Raw genomic sequence first — 15,600 nt, 5'->3', positions numbered from 1 at the left:
ACATTATGGGGAAAAGCCAAATTGTAAGGATGTGACTCAACCCACACTAAGAAAGAAGCTGAGTATCCTGCACCTTTTTGAGGCTGGCCCTGCAAAAAGAGGAAACTATTGGAGTAGTTACATCCTTCCAAGCTTCCTGGTTCTTTTCACTACCATCAAGAGGTTCTCATGCTACTTAACATGAGTTCCATTCTAGCCAAGGATGAAAATTCAGAGGCAAAATCAACACATTCTTTTTCCCTAACAGTGACACACGTCACCCCTGTTACAAAGATTAAATTTTCTTCCCTTGGTGGATGTATAAAATTTAAACAACGAAAGTAAAGCCACCGTTAAGTGATTCAGAAAAAACGAAAGTATCTTTACCTGAGTTACCCATTGGGTCCCTACTGACCTGCCACCTCCTCCTAGAACAAGCTGCTTGGTGTCTAAAGCTACTCTCATGCTGACTCCACTAAATCAACCTTACTTTAAGTGTCAACCATGAGACAGTTCTCATTCGTATCATGGGTCTAGTCTGACCTCTCATAGCAGCAAGCTTCTCTTAAGAATGGGTTCTTATAGTTTTTTTTTTTTTTTTCCACTTAGTTCCCTGATAGACCGCAACAGCCAATCATTCACAAGCTTTCTCATCCAAATACTCCTAAGGTCTCTCCCTCCTCACGCCGGGTGTTCTGTGGGGTATAAAACCAGCTGAGGCTCTCCATACATATTCTTGTGCCACACTCAAGACAAATACACAATTTTCACCAGTATGGCTTCTCAGATAGGCAAGGAATTAAGAGGTCTGCTAGAAGCTGTCTTCATACTTGCTGGAGTCTCCCCAGGGTGGGCTTTCTGGTGTCCAACGAGATGCGCCTGCAGGCCCTGAAAAAGCTGTTTGCCAATGTAACTTCCCTTGCAACGAGGAGTAAGCACTGTCACAGAACTCTCTCACACTCAGTTTTTAAGGTTTCCCGTTCATAAGAATCCTCTGGTGCGTGATCAAACTGGAGTCCAGACTAAAGATTTTCCACAAACAAGACATACGTAAATGTCTTCATTGCAACAACTAGTCGAGACGGCGGTCTGTTAGTGGGCAAGGCGTTTTACACTACCTACAACCATACGCTCTCAGATCCCTGCTGAGGTTTCAGCACGGAGGAAGATTAGAGATTTGCCTACGTTCTTCATTTTAGTTAGCTCTCTGACATGTGAATACATTTTTACAGTACCATAATTTGTTGGTCAGGAGATCTGCGAGGTTTCCGACGCATGGGGGGCGCTGAGCTCCAGACCCTTCTCACCCACACTGCAGATATAGGGTTTGTCACCAACATGCACTGTCTGATGCTGAGTTGAGCTCTGGTGGAAGCTTTTATCACACACACTGTATTTATAATGAAGCTCTTCTGTCTGAGTTCTCATTTTCTGCTGGGCAACAAAATCCATACCGAAAAGGAAACCACCCTCACACGCAGCCCACTGATGTGGTTTCTCCTCCATATGAATTCTTTGATGCACAATAAGTTCTGAGCCGCAGTTGAAATTTTTCTCATATTCCAGGCATTTAAAAGTGTGAGTATGAGTTGCCTGGTGCCTAATTAGGTTGGCACTCCGAGTAAAACTCCTCATGCACTCCAAGCACTTGTACGGCTTCTCACCTGTGTGGACTCTCTGGTGCACAATCAGGTCTGATTTCTGGCCAAAGCATTTCTCACAGGCACCACACTTGTAGGGCTTCTCCCCAGTGTGAACTCTCTTATGTACAATGAAGGCTGAGCGGTGTCGGTAACTCTTCTCACACTTATTACATTTGTAGGGCCTTTCGCCCGTGTGTGTTCGCTGGTGGCTAATAAGATCTGATTTCCCACTGAAAGCTTTCTCACACTCCAGACACTTAAATGGTTTCTCACCTGTATGAGTTCTCCGGTGCCTTATCAGATTTGTGCTGCGACTGAAGCATTTATCACACTCACTGCACAGATACGGTTTCTCGCCTGTATGGCTTCGCTGGTGGACAAGCAAATCAGAGCTCTGACCAAAATTCTTGCCACAGATGTCACACGTATAAAACTTTTTACCTGCGTGTGTTCTCTGGTGTCCTGAAAGGGCTAAGTGATGCCAAAAGCTCTTCTCGCATTTACTGCATTTGTAAGGTTTCTCATAATTGTGGATCCTCTGGTGTGAAGTAAGATCTGTACTTTGGAGAAAGGTTTTCTCACACATATCACATCTATAAGGTTTCTCCCCAGTGTGGGTTCTCTCGCACATAATAAAAGCTAAGTTTTTACGGAAGTTTGGTTGGCATTCAAGGCACTGGGATAGTTGATCATCTACTTGAGAAATCTCACGCACATGTAAGAAAATCTTTTTACCCTTCTGAGAGCCCACATGATATATTTTCCTTTTCTGAGTTCTCGGATTACATCTTTCTTCGGAAGTGTACATTTTCTATGGCTCTCTCTCAGGGAGCTTTCCACTGGTCTTCATGACCCATAACTGCCTTCACAGACATTTTGTTGAGAATTGGAGAGTATGTGTCTTTCAGGTCTCTCTGTCATGGCAGGTCCCTTCTGTAAGTTTCCAGCATCATATATTCCAGTTCCTTACTTGGTAGCTCCAATCCTGTGAGACAAAGTAGAAACACTGTTTCTATTCCTTTAACTAAGAAATAAAACCTCAAACACTATAATCACTGCAGAAAAGACAAATTCTATATCAGTATCCATGAGATTCCGAGGCTACGCAGGGTCTGAAATCTTTTATTTAGCTTTCCTCCTTCATAATACAAAGTCAATCAGCAACATGTATGGGAAACTGCCGTAAGAACCCTCTTTATGAACGTAGGTTATCTCAAAACTCTTACCCTTGCTTCAGCTGAGAAATCAAGACAGGCCTAATAATCAATGCCTCTGCTTATAAAGAAAGCGAAATCAAAAGGCACTCTGAGAAGTACATCACAGCAGTCCTTCATGTAGAAAACTCTGAAGGAAAGTTAATGACCAGTAGAACAGTGTCCAGAGAGAGAAGGCAGGCTCCTAGGACTGTCATCTTGTTGAAGGATGTGGGCCACGTTTCACAATCACTCTAGACCTACTAGTTTCCTCATTTATAAAATAATTCTTAAAAAAAAAAAAACTACCTCACAAGTTAATCATTACAAATTTCATGGTAAGCACCTGGTGTCAGTTATGATGATGATGATGATGATGATAAAAAATGACCCAGAGAGTGATTTGATATCATACAAGAACAAATCTTTCTCAAAAAGAAAAATACTGAGGCTGATGTGGTGGTATAACAGGCTAATGCTCTACCTATCCCTGCATCCAATATGGGCACTGGTTCACGTTTCAGCTGCTCCACTTTCAGACCCAGCTCCCTGTCTATACCCTGGGAAAGCAGCAGAGGATGGCCCAAGTGCCTGGCCCCTGCACACACATGGGAGACACGGAAGAAGCTCCTGGTTCACAGCTTTGGAAGGGCCCCACTGGGGCCACTACAGTCATTTGGGGAGTCATTTGGGAGTCATTTGGGGAGTGAAATCAGCAGATGGAAGATCTCCCTGTATCTCCTTCTCTCTGTAATTTCAACTTTCCAAGTAAAATAAATATATCTTAAAAAATAGCAACAAAAACAAAATAACTTTATCGTTTATAATAGGTTTGTCCTTATACAGTGAAAGCCTGAAAAGGACTGTATCCTCTCATTTCAAGTTTTAAACGTTATGGAGAGATAAATCCTGGCACCGGCAAAGTGGCAAAGCCACTGCTTACAACACTGGGAAATTCCAGCTGAGGCCTGCTGTTCCATTTCCAATCCAGGTCCCTCCCAGCATCCACAGCAAAGTGACTGAAGTGCCTGGACTCTTGCCACCCACGTGCGGAATGCAGATGAAGTTGGCCCATTTCAACCATTTGGGGAGTGAATGAGTTTATTTAAAAAGAGAGAGAGACAGACAGAGACAAGGAAAGCAAGTAAACAGGTCCTCAGACACAGAAAGCACACTTGGCTCAGGCTGCAATGCTCTGAACTCTACTCAGTACATGAAAGACATGGCTTTCCATGACTGGAAAACTGAAAAGGAGAAAAAGAAACAAGATTGATCTACCTGGAATCACACTGAGTTAAAACATAGCACAGCAAACACATTCAAAAATTCAAAAATGTAAACTTACATGAAGGAAAAGCTGTTCACATGTCAAGAGAAAAGTTCAGAGGAATGATGTCACTGTATATGAGGTGCCAAAATAACAAAACAAGAAGAAACAAAAGAGGAAAAGCTACTTCCCACATCCTTTATCTTCATTCTCTTCAGTCCCTCTTCATTCATTCAGCACATGTTCTTTCACTAAGTAGTTTAAGCTTACGATTTTGTTTCCTATTTTACTAATGGAAGCAAAAGCAAAATACTTCAAATCAAAATCCAAAAAATTCCTATCACACACTGTCACTTCGTTCCAGCACCCCCCACGCACCCCACTTTGCTCTCCTTTCCTGTGGACATCTGCCCTGTTCATAAGAATGGTTCTCATTCTGTGCGATTGTCTTATTTTTTTCCACAAGGATATCACTCCAACACTTCTATCCACCCACTCCTGCACTGCCATTTCTTCTTTCCCACTATATTATTCTAATAAGCAAACAATAAAAATCTTCTAAAGTAAAACCAACTAAAAAACCTCACCCCAAAACGACTATCTCATTTCTCTGTGCCTCTTTGACAACAAAACTCCCCCAAAAGAAATCAACGTTTACTGTCTATAATTTTCATCTTCCAAGGTTTCTGAAATAATCAGCCTCAACACTTCACAACACTGTTCCTGTTAAAAAACACTCTGCCTTTGTTTCTCATTCTCAGTTTCTCCAGGCTTCCTGCTGTTCACACGTCATTCCCACCCACATTTCAGGGCCCTTGGATGCACTCAAATGTGGGCTTTTTATCTTTTTAAGATTTATAGAGAGGAGAAACAAAAAGATCTTCTAACTGTTAGTTCAGTTCCCAAGTGGTTGGAATGGCCAGAGCTGAGCCAGGAGCTTTTTCTGGGTCTCCCATGTGGGTACAGGGTCCCAAGGCTTCGGGCCATCCTTTACTGCTTTCCCAGGTCAAGAGCTGGGAGATGGATGGGAAGTGGAGCAGCCGGGACACAAACTGGCACCTGTTTGGCATCTAGGTGCAGGCAAGGCGAGGAATTAGCCACTAGGTTATTGTGCTGTGCCCCATCTGTGAACTAAATGTATATTTGACAATGCCTCTGGAATTGACTGTATAATGCATTCAGTGTAGGAAGAAGGTCTGCAGTTCATTAAATTCTCCAAAAGACCCAGCATCCAAGAAGCTGATCTGAGCTGGTGCCAAGACATCCATTTGTGCATGCAGACACTAGGAAGTGCTCTGGAGCATGTAAACGAGGGTCTGCACTCACTAGACCTCAGTGAGGGAACAGGATCCAGGCAGAGCACCGACGGGGATCTCAGGGCAAGACGATGACAGATGACTATTTCATGAATTTTCATTCAGCAACTAATGCGTAAGGACATACTGCTCTTCTCCGTGATGTCTGAGAATATACACCAAGGCTGTAAACATTAACTCAGGAAACTTTTAAAATTCATTTTTAGGAAACAGAAAAAGCTGAACAGTACAGTTTCTTCAGAATCAAGACATACACAAAGATAAGAAATTCGCCGTTGTGATGTGACACAGAGGGCCAGAATAAAGAACGAAGTGCCACAAGGCAAACAGGACATTCAGTCTTCGAGAAAAAGTGGATACGTTTAACAAAATGTATGTTTATGCAAATATAGTGACTATAAACACCAGAATTAAAATATTCTGAAATTATTCCTGTGATAGAATAAACTACCCTAGAAATTACATTTTGGGGGCTCAAATAACATTTTCCAGGTAACTCTTACAGTATCACTGAGGAATTTCTTCTATAAAACTATTTCTCAGCCAACTTAATAATGGTGTCCTAAGAACTGAGCACACATAACCGCAATCTGACAAACCACTGTGAAATGTTATCTGAAACGGTGGCATACATCTGTGCTCATGACACAGCAGCAACAAACCATATCCCGAATTCTTCTGCTCACTTGTATTGTCTTAGAAATTTTCTGTTTCTTGGCTACTTTGGGCTATAATGTATTCCCTCAGAAATTGTATAAATACTGTGACTGTATTTACACACACATGGTCATCAAAGAGGTGAATGGCTGTGTGGTGATGTAGCAAGTGAAGCAATTCTAGCACACGACATCAGAGGGCCAACTTGAGCTCACTAAGGCTCACTTCCTATCCAACTCCCTGACAATGTACCAGGAAAGGCAGAAGACGATGGCTCAAGTGCCTGCTTGGGCCCCCATATCACAGACCTGGACAGAGTTCACTTTCTGTGGAAATCGATGACAGAAAACCAAATTATAAATATGAAAAAGAAAGAAGAAAAATCTCTTGAGGAAATGCAAGACATCATATTAAGAACAAAGTCAAAGGAATTATGGGAGGTGCAGAAAGCCCAATCTTCCAACATTATCCTTTGCAAGTATAAAGTGCAACACGGCCCACTACTAAGCCATTAAGCTGGAATCAGATTTTCACCTTAGTTCACCAAACAAGACAAGTATGTAATACACACCAGATACATCGAAGGCCAGGGTTTTAGAAATGAGTGGTAAAGGAAAAGCCAGGCAACTCAGAATAATAATACAGCAAATAGGGCTGAGATGAAAGGGAAACCGGAGTTCAAGCCCAAGAGCACTGACCTTCAGCTTCCAGCAGTCCCACTCACCAAGGGAAAGCAGAGACAGATGCAAAGCAGCACAGTTCACAAACAGGAAGGTTCACGTGCCAACCTCAGTGAAGACACACGCAACCGCAAGGAGAGTAAGACCGAAGTCCAAAGTAACTCACTGAAAACACACGTGCGGCTGGAGTGAGGCGAACACCCTCCAATAAGAGCACGCCTTCTCAAGCACACACAAATCATCCCAAAAACAAAACCCAAACCCCTGGCATTACATGTTAAAAGCTATGGAATAAAACAGAAATAGTGAGAAATATTCATATGTGTAACCAAACTTTTATCAGTGGGAGAACTGAAACGAACAAGCTAAAATTTTACATCCACAGAGACAAAAGGCTGTAAAGGAAAATCAATGAATTACAGAACAGAAAAATAATAAACTTAATTAGAAATCAAGCTCATTTTATTTTGAAAAATTTATCTAACCTTGACCTAATAAAAACAAAATAACGAAGAAGGAACAAAACTACTCGGCAGACACAGGCCACTCAGCAGACCTGCACAGGAACAGACTGTCAGAGTGGGCTCACTGGAAAAGGTTTGTCAAAGAACTACACCCAAAAAGGCGTTAGGCCCACATTGTTTCTTAACAGAATTCTAAGAAACTTGAAAAATCAAGTAAAATGAAAGAAAGCACCATTAATGTTTTTCATAGCACTAAACAAAGATTTTCTAAACCTTTGTCAATTATTGATGGTCAGATTAAAGAGTAAAAAATATTTTACAGCCTACCAACAAAATCTCACTTCATATTAATGAAGTAAAACACCATGATTAGTGGGATTTGATCAAAGGATGTGGTATTCGGAAACTGTGGTATTAGGAAACTGTTCAATATTAGGAAATCCAGGACTCGGGCCCAGCACGATAGTGTAGCGGTTAAAGTCCTCACCTTGCACGCCCGGGATCCCATACTGGTGCAGGTTCTAATCCCAGCAGCCCTGCTTCCCATCCAGCTTCCTGCCTGCAGTCTGGGAAAGCAGTTGAGGACGGCCCAAAGCCTTGGGACCCTGCACCCATGCAGGAGACCCAGAGAAGGCTCCTAGCTCTTGGCTTCAGATCAGCTCAGCTCCGGCCATTGTGGCAGCGTGGGAAGTGAATCTACAGACAGAAGATCTTCCTACCTGGCTCTTCTCTTCTCTGTATATCTGACTTGCCAAAAAAAAAAAAAATATTCATTCATCTACTTTGAAAATCAGAGCTAAAGAGAGGGAAAGAGAGCTTCCATTGGCTGGTTCACGCCCCAGATGAGCACAACAGCAAGAGACAGGCAAGGCAGAGCTCTCGCTCAGGTCATCTCCAGGTCCCCGGAGCAGCCAGACACGAACCGGCACAAAGGATGCTGATGTCACAGTCGGTGTTTCCGCCCCCGCCCAAACCCCAAGTTGTTCATATCTGCCGCAGTATGGTACTCCAACTCATCTTTAGCACCACAGGCACCTTCTCGGGCCTTCTGGAACGCTGTTTCTCCTACACACAGCTTGCCCTTCATGACTGCAGTCTACCTGAACGTTAACTCCCCCAAAGAAATCACACACCGATTCACCCACGTGCAACAGTCCATTCCTCCTGACGGCACTGCTCTCTGGCACACATATCACTGCTACGGGGTGCGAGCGAGATCACATGTCTAAGGTGTATTAAGAAGACTTCATTAACCAAGCTTGGTGAGAGTAGAGCCAACTAGAAATAGCAAACCACAAGTCCATATGGCAATCCAGGCAATTGAAACCCCAAGAGGAACAATGGTCATTACCCTGAAGTCCATCCATTAAGCTGAAGACCTATGTCCCTGCTTCCCCAACAATAGAAGTTATCTTGAGAGACATGCAACGAATAACCTGGACACACTTACAAAGCTGCAGACAGTCACCTTTCCCTGGCTTCTCTGCCCACATTCCATCACTGCTAGGCCTCACCTCTCCTGGAACTCCCAATAGTACACAAATTAGAAATAAAAAACATCTTAGTATTACCAGCTTCACTGTCCCACCTAGGCAGTGAACAGAGGGTGAGGAATATACACACAAGGGCCATGCTCAGGGGACACCTGTCCTCAGAGGTACTGGGGCAGCCAAGAGTCGCAGTGCCAGAGCAATGGAAGCCTGTAACCAAGAGAGCGAGCCCCTCCTTATCATGAGCCTTTATAGGGGCCTGTGATGGGCGTGGTCATACAACAATGCAGTACCGCCCTCCTCAGGTGATAGGTGAGAGTCACAGGTGGGCAAGAGGGAACACCTAGGTGGTGGGGGGGTGGGCAGTGGCTGAGGGCTTCCTAAAGATGCAATTAACATTCCATGGCTGTTAGGCCCCACCTTCAGGATAGAGGGTGGGGGACACAGCCACATTCCACTTGCCCGCTGTCATGGGGTGGTGGCTATATCACTGGCTGTACGTCCTAGTATCACCTGGCAAGCTTGTGGCATATACTTTGTCTTATTATTCATTCATTTCTCTATTAGAACACAATTTATTTTATGGTTAGGATTTAGTTTTTTTGTGTATGGTAACATCCCTAGAATCTAAAACTGGAAAATATAAATACTGCTACAACAAGAGTTCTCATACTTGCTGTTATATGGCCATAACACGGTCTGCCTGGCAAAAAAGCACACCTGGGACGCTTCCCTTACTTCATTCTAACGAGACGGTTTTTCTCACGGCCAAGGTGCAGAAAATAACAAGGCAGGCTAAGTTACAACTTCCGAGCTCAAGGGTACCCGTAAATTAAAAGATGAATGGGACCATGAGAGTCTGTAGAAAATATAAAGAGATGACACTTACTATAAAGGCTTTAGCTTGGGGATTGTCTTCGTTTTTCCTAAGTTGCATGAATTAGCTCACGTAACTGTGTAAGAATCCTAGAAAGTGGGCCCAGCGGTGTGGCCTAGTGGCTAAAGTCCTCGCCTTGAACGCCCCGGGATCCTATATGGGCGCAGGTTCTAATCCCGGCAGCTCCCTGCTTGTGGCCTGGGAAAGCAGTCAAGGACGGCCCAAAGCCTTGGGACCCTGCACCCGCGTGGGAGACCCGGAAGAGGTTCCTGGTTCCCGGCTTCGGATCGGCGCGTACCGGCCGTTGCAGCTCACTTGGGGAGTGCTTCATTAGACGGAAGATCTCCCTCTCTGTCTCTCCTCTCTGTATATCTGACTGTAATAAAATAAATACATCTTTAAAAAAAAAATCCTAGAAAGTGCATACTCCAGTAAGTGCACCTTACAGAGAGGAAACCATCGGAGCCCCATAAATTCTTGGGTCAGGCCCAGGGACAAGCAGGGCCATTCTCCCTGGCCACTGCCTCACGTACTGTGAGCACTGGCCCACCGCAGAGCGTCTGCACCCTGAGCAGCCTGCCATTTGTCAGCTAGGCCAGTGTGGGTCCCTCAGCCCGTGGCCAGCAAATCACACCCTGAAGAGGGAAGCACAGGAATTGCCCAGCCACTCCCTAACCGGGAAGGCCTTCTGAGGGTGCTGCCCAAGGAGCAGCCAGGGAAGCCTTAGGGACCCAGCACCTTGGGGTCGCTCCAGCCACCCCAACTCCCAGATTCCTCCGGGGAGGGGCTTTCCCCTCCTTCTTTTCACATTCAACAGGTCATTTTGCAAATGAAATGCGACCAATTCTTGGCTTTTTATTTCCAGGCTAACCTGAAGCAAGAACCCCGAAGGCATAGCTGGGGACAAATGTCACCCTTAGGACAGTTACACAATCGCCCAAGAACTCCCACCTGGCCTCGGCAGAGCCCGGTTGAAGGTCCAGCTTCTGAAATGAGCAGGATTGGGGCTCAGACTCACTACACTGCTCCCCAAGGGGCTGGGAGAGGACGTCTGTCTCCTCCAGTCCCTACTTTCCCTGTCTACCCCCAAATCCACATCATACACACACAGCCTGGCAGGAGACTCACCATGACAAGAGACTCAGAGAGAATGTCTTCTTTCGGGCTTCGAAAGATCTCTAACGCAGATCGCTGCGCAACGAATCCTTCGCTCTTCTAGGGCAAAGGAAATCAACAACAAAGTAGGTGAAGCCTTGGTGAACCCTGTTTCCAGTCAACGCGTCTTACTTCTCCCCACCTGTGGCTCCCAGCCCCGATCCGCCCCCGGCAGCCCCCCAAGTCCTTGCACATCCTCGATCACTCCAGACCAGGGGTGCGCTGTGCACTGGACAAGCGCACGCAGCAGAGTCACCTGCGCCTCGGGTTTCCACCGGAACGTGGACTCCTGCTGCGTGCGGACGGGGCCGGCGGAGGCGCTCCCTGGCCGGTCCTTCCCCGCGGGGAGCGCCCGTGGGCCCGGCTTCGCCGCCCCCGGCCCCTGGCCCCCTGTTCCCCAGACCCCCGGCCCCTGCCCGCCCCCGGCCCCCTGGTCCCCGGATCCCCGGCCCCCGGCCCCGCCGCCCCCGGCCGGCCTTGCCCGCCTCGCCCAGCAGCGGCCCGACCTGGGCAGCGAGCAGCGGCGACGCGCGGCGCGGGCACGCGGGCCTGCACACCCCGCCAGCCCCGCCCCCCGCAGCGTGACCCCGGCGCCCGGCCAATAGAGGCCGAGCCTCCAGAGAGGGGCGGGGCGCCGGCGCGGCCGGGCTGTACCACACGCCCCGGGGGTGGGAAGACGGCGGCGGCGGCGAGCCTCCGTCGGAGCGGAAACAAGGCCGACCACGCCACAGTGCACGCGGCGGCTCCTGACGCCTGCAAGTCTTCCCCGGGGCTGGTCCGGGAGGAACAGTCTGGAAGAATGTCCTAAAGAACCGCCCCACCCCTCACCCGCTGGAAGCGATGGGCGGTCCCGACGCGAGGCGGAAGCGCTTGACTTCCGGAAGCTGCGGCGGTGGGCAGGCGGGCGCGCCCTCGTGTGGCTGGAGGGACGTGTGGAGGGTGGCTGGCGAGGCTCGGCTGCTTCCAGGATGGAACATCCCGAGCTGGGAACATCTGGGAACATCTCCAGCTGGGAATCCCTGCGGGTCGGGGAAAAGGCCCAGGATTTAGGCAGTCAACTCAGCGCTGGAATTCCTGAGAGCAACCCTTGGGGAACACATATTCAACATGGTTTTTTTCCGCAGAGAATCTGTAGATGATTTGAATTTCATGTTGATTTCGAGTGAAGACTTCTGAATATCAAGACCCAAATATTCCTCCAAGGGCCATCTTCCTAGTGAAAATAACCTTTAGTAACATTTCTTTTGGCTGACTGTATTTACAGTTATCTCAGAAATTGGGAAAATGTTGGAACAAAAATCCAACAAGCTGGTTTTTGCCACCTTTATGAAATGTAAGAAGTGCTGCATGATGAACGCAGCCATTTTTTTATTATTACTATTATTATTTATTTTCATTGCAAAGTCTGATATACAGAGAGGAAGCTCTTCCGTCCGATGATTCGCTTCCCAAGTGGCCGCAACGGCCGGTGCTATGCCGCCAATCTGAAGCCAGGAGTCAGGAACTTCCTCCAGGTCTCCCACGCAGGTGCAGGGTCCCAAGGCTTTGGACCGTCCTCGACTGCTTTCCCAGGCCACAGGCAGGAAGCTGGATGGGAAGTGGGGCTGCTGGGATTAGAACCGGTGTCCATATGGCATCCCGGGCGTGCAAGGTGAGGACTTTAACCACTACGCTGTTGTGCTGGGCCCTCAGATGTTTCTTTGAAGACATATTGACCCAGAATATTCATTTATTTTACTCTTTTGACTTAGCCTTTGAGTGTGCCAATTCACCTGGCACTTTCTGTGTCCGAAAAATTTTAAAGCAAGTCAAACTCAATCCCAGTCCTTCAATGGCACGAGCCATTGTGGTCTAGTATGGACAGTGTGTTAAAGTTGTGTGTATACTGCACTCTGGGATGTTAAAGAACGCTTTGAATGAATGAGATGAGGCAAATGCTTGAAGGAATAAAAGCAAGGAGTAACCAAAGAGAAGACCACAATGGAAAATAGATGTCATATAGTGGATCTCATACTGTAGTGTAGAGATGGGAGCAGGGACATATGGTGTAGTGAGGTGGGCAGCTAGTTCAGGGTCACAAACTTGGATAACACTCTCTCACCACCAGCTATGTATTCACTCCTGGCCGTCCTGATGCTCACCTCTCCACACCTGGACCCTAAGAGGGAGTGGTACTGCATTGTTGTGCAATCACTCCCCTCACAAGCTCACTGTCTAGGTCGCATGCTTCCACTGCTCTTGCACTCTGACTCGTGGTCTTCCCAGTAACTGCTTGCTTTCCGGCTGCCTATAGACAGATTCTGAGGACAGGTGTCCCCTTGAGTACGGTCCCTCTTTGTCTCTACTTTTCATCCTCTCTTCACTGCTTGGGCGGGATAGTGAAGATAGCAATGCTAAGATGCCTCGTATTTCTAATTGGTGTCCTATCGGGAGTTCCAGGAGAGGTGAGGCCTAACAGTAGTGGAATGTGGGCAGAGAAGCCAGGGAAAGGTGAATGCCCGCAGCTTTGTAAGTGTGTCCAGGTTGTTTGCTGTATGTTTCTCAAGATAACTTCTATTGTTGGGGAAGCAGGGACATAGGTCTTCAGCTTAATGGATGGACTTCAGGGTAATGACCATTTGTTCCTCTTGGGGTTTCAATTGACTGGATTGCCATATGGATTTGAGATTTGCTATTTCTAGTGTGCCCTGTTCTCACCAAGCTTGATTAATAAAGACTGCTTAATACACCTGAGACTTGCCTGGCGTAATCTTCTCACGCCCCACAATAACTTCTCTTGTGTTTACAGGAGTTAACAGTATATTTTATGGCTTTGAATTATTGTCTTGTGTCATTTCATTTCCACCTAAAAATCTTTAACATTTCTTGCAATGTTAAAGAGCAAGTCTCATGGAAATAAACTCACTGAGCTCTCATCAGGAATGCTTTACGTTCCCCCTATGGTTTTTTTTTTTTTTAAGATTTATTTATTTTTATTGCAAAGTCAGATATACAGAGAGGAGGAGAGAGAGAGGAAGATCTTCCGTCCAATGATTTACTCCCTGTGAGGAGTTATTCCAATATCCTTCCCTGGACCCGTCGCCATTCCTTCTTCCTCACAGCTCATGAAGTTCGTGCCGGTCCAGCCGTCTACCAATCAGATGTAACCTGGCATTCCACCTGAGAATCCCACCCCAATCTTCCAGCCCCTTCCCCAACCCCGCCCACTTGCCAATCATTCCTAGGCAGGCACCAATCCCCTGGGGGCCTGGCCTCAATCCCTCCCAATCCCCACCCCCTACACCTGGAAGACAAAAAGGCCTCCCCAGGTGCGGCTCACTCTCTTACCCCTCTCTTACCCTCTCTTATCCCTCTCTTACCCCTCTCTTATCCCGCTCTTATCCTGCTCTTATCCCGCTCTTATCCCTCTCTTATCCCCCTCCCCTCTCTCCCCCTCTTTCTTGCTGTTCCTGCTCCGTTGGAATAAACCTCCTAAGATGCCTCATTGCGTCTGGTGTGTTTCAGCTCACGGTAAAGAACCAGGTTGTGGGAATTAGCTGCGCTTAATAATATAATAATAATATCGTAATATCATATGAACTAGAACTCTACCAATCTTTTAAAATATCTAACACTCCCCAAGAGACTGCAATGGCCGGTGCTGTGCCGATCCGAAGCCAGAAGCCAGGATCTTCACCAAGTCTCCCACTCTCCCATGTGGGTGCAGGGTCCCAAGGCTCTGGGCCATCCTCGACTGCTTTCCTAGGCCACAAGCAGGGAGCTGGATGGGAAGCGGAGCTGCTGGGATTAGAACTGGTGCTCATATCGGATCCCCGGCACGTTGAAGGCGAGGACTTTAGCCGCTAGGCCACCGCGCTGGACCCATGTTCTCCCTTATGTTTGAAGGATAGTTTTACTGAATCTAAAATTTTTAGTTGGCACTTTTTCTTGCAATACTTTCAATGTGCTAGCTCATGACCTCTGGCTTCTGCGATTGAAGAACCTTTTGATACAATGAGCTGCTTCTTTCATGTTGCTTTGAATATTTCCCCTTCATCTTTCTCCTTTAGTAGTTTAAGTCAATTCATGTTTTTCATGAAATTGGGAAGTTTTCAGTCACTGATCTTCAAAAATTCTCCCTGTTCCTTCTCTCTTTCCCTTTTCCTCTTGAGCTGCCTGCTACCGGAACTCTCGCAATGTCTGTGTTGACATACTTGATAGCCACAAAATGTCCTTAAATCTCTTTATGCTCCTCATGCATATGTATGTGATTTTGTCCAACCCCTACTCAAATCTGCTAAACTCTGTCAAGTTTGATTTTTCATTGTGTTTGTTCTGCTTTTTAGTTCTAGTGTACTTCTCAATTCCAGTATTTCTAGTTGGCTCCTTTATAGAAATGTTTCCTCCCTATTTGTATCCTCAGTTGTTCATTCATCATGTTCTTGATTTTTCCTTAGTTCTTGATGTTTTCTTATAGCTCTTTGTATATATTTAAGACAGCCAATAACTCTGGAAGTTAGACTTTTGGTGTCTCTGGGAATTGTGTGCATTTGTTAGGAGGTGCAGCCAGTGACAGCCAGCACCCTTTACAGTTGGCAAATGGAATGTGGCTGTGTTCTCCACCCTCTGTCCTGAAGGTGGGGCCTAACAGCTATGGAATGTTAATTCCATCCTTAGGAAGCCCTCAGCCACTCTCCACCCCCACCACCTAGGTGTTCCCTCTTGCCCACCTGTGACTCTCACCTATCACCTGAAGAGGGCGGTACTGCATTGTTGTATGACCACGCCCCTCATAGGCCCCCTTAAAGGGTCATGATAAGGAGGGGCTCGCTCTCTTGATCCAGTACCTTGTCCTGTGGTCTGGTCGCCCCAGGACACATAATCCCCTGAGGACGATCCT

General features: G+C 46.7%; 2 protein-coding genes across 2 annotated transcripts in view; both read right to left on the bottom strand.

Annotated features, from left to right (window-relative positions):
* Positions 1–10,713, bottom strand: part of TBC1D7 (TBC1 domain family member 7) — a 63,235-nt gene extending 52,522 nt beyond the window's left edge. Inside the window, exon 1 of the mRNA XM_058668646.1 lies at positions 10,695–10,713. The gene's annotated coding sequence lies outside the window, so the exon portion shown is untranslated. The remainder of the gene's footprint in view (positions 1–10,694) is intronic.
* On the bottom strand, positions 1,036–10,766 carry ZNF322 (zinc finger protein 322). Its single transcript, XM_004598794.4, has 2 exons — positions 10,695–10,766; positions 1,036–2,607 (listed from the first exon to the last, which is right to left on the bottom strand). Exon 2 carries the CDS (start codon positions 2,428–2,430, stop codon positions 1,228–1,230), a length of 1,203 nt encoding a protein of 400 aa, XP_004598851.2. The 5' UTR covers positions 2,431–2,607; positions 10,695–10,766; the 3' UTR covers positions 1,036–1,227.
* Positions 10,767–15,600: the final 4,834 nt, after the last annotated feature.

The sequence above is a fragment of the Ochotona princeps genome, chromosome 1 (genome assembly GCF_030435755.1).
Source record: "Ochotona princeps isolate mOchPri1 chromosome 1, mOchPri1.hap1, whole genome shotgun sequence".
NCBI lineage: Eukaryota > Metazoa > Chordata > Mammalia > Lagomorpha > Ochotonidae > Ochotona > Ochotona princeps.
This window is presented reverse-complemented; position numbering and strand designations above follow the sequence as displayed.

What these genes read in the sequence shown, in the direction of transcription:
- ZNF322 (XM_004598794.4), bottom strand. Translation starts at nt 2,430, where the DNA reads ATGTACACTTCCGAAGAAAGATGTAATCCGAGAACTCAGAAAAGGAAA.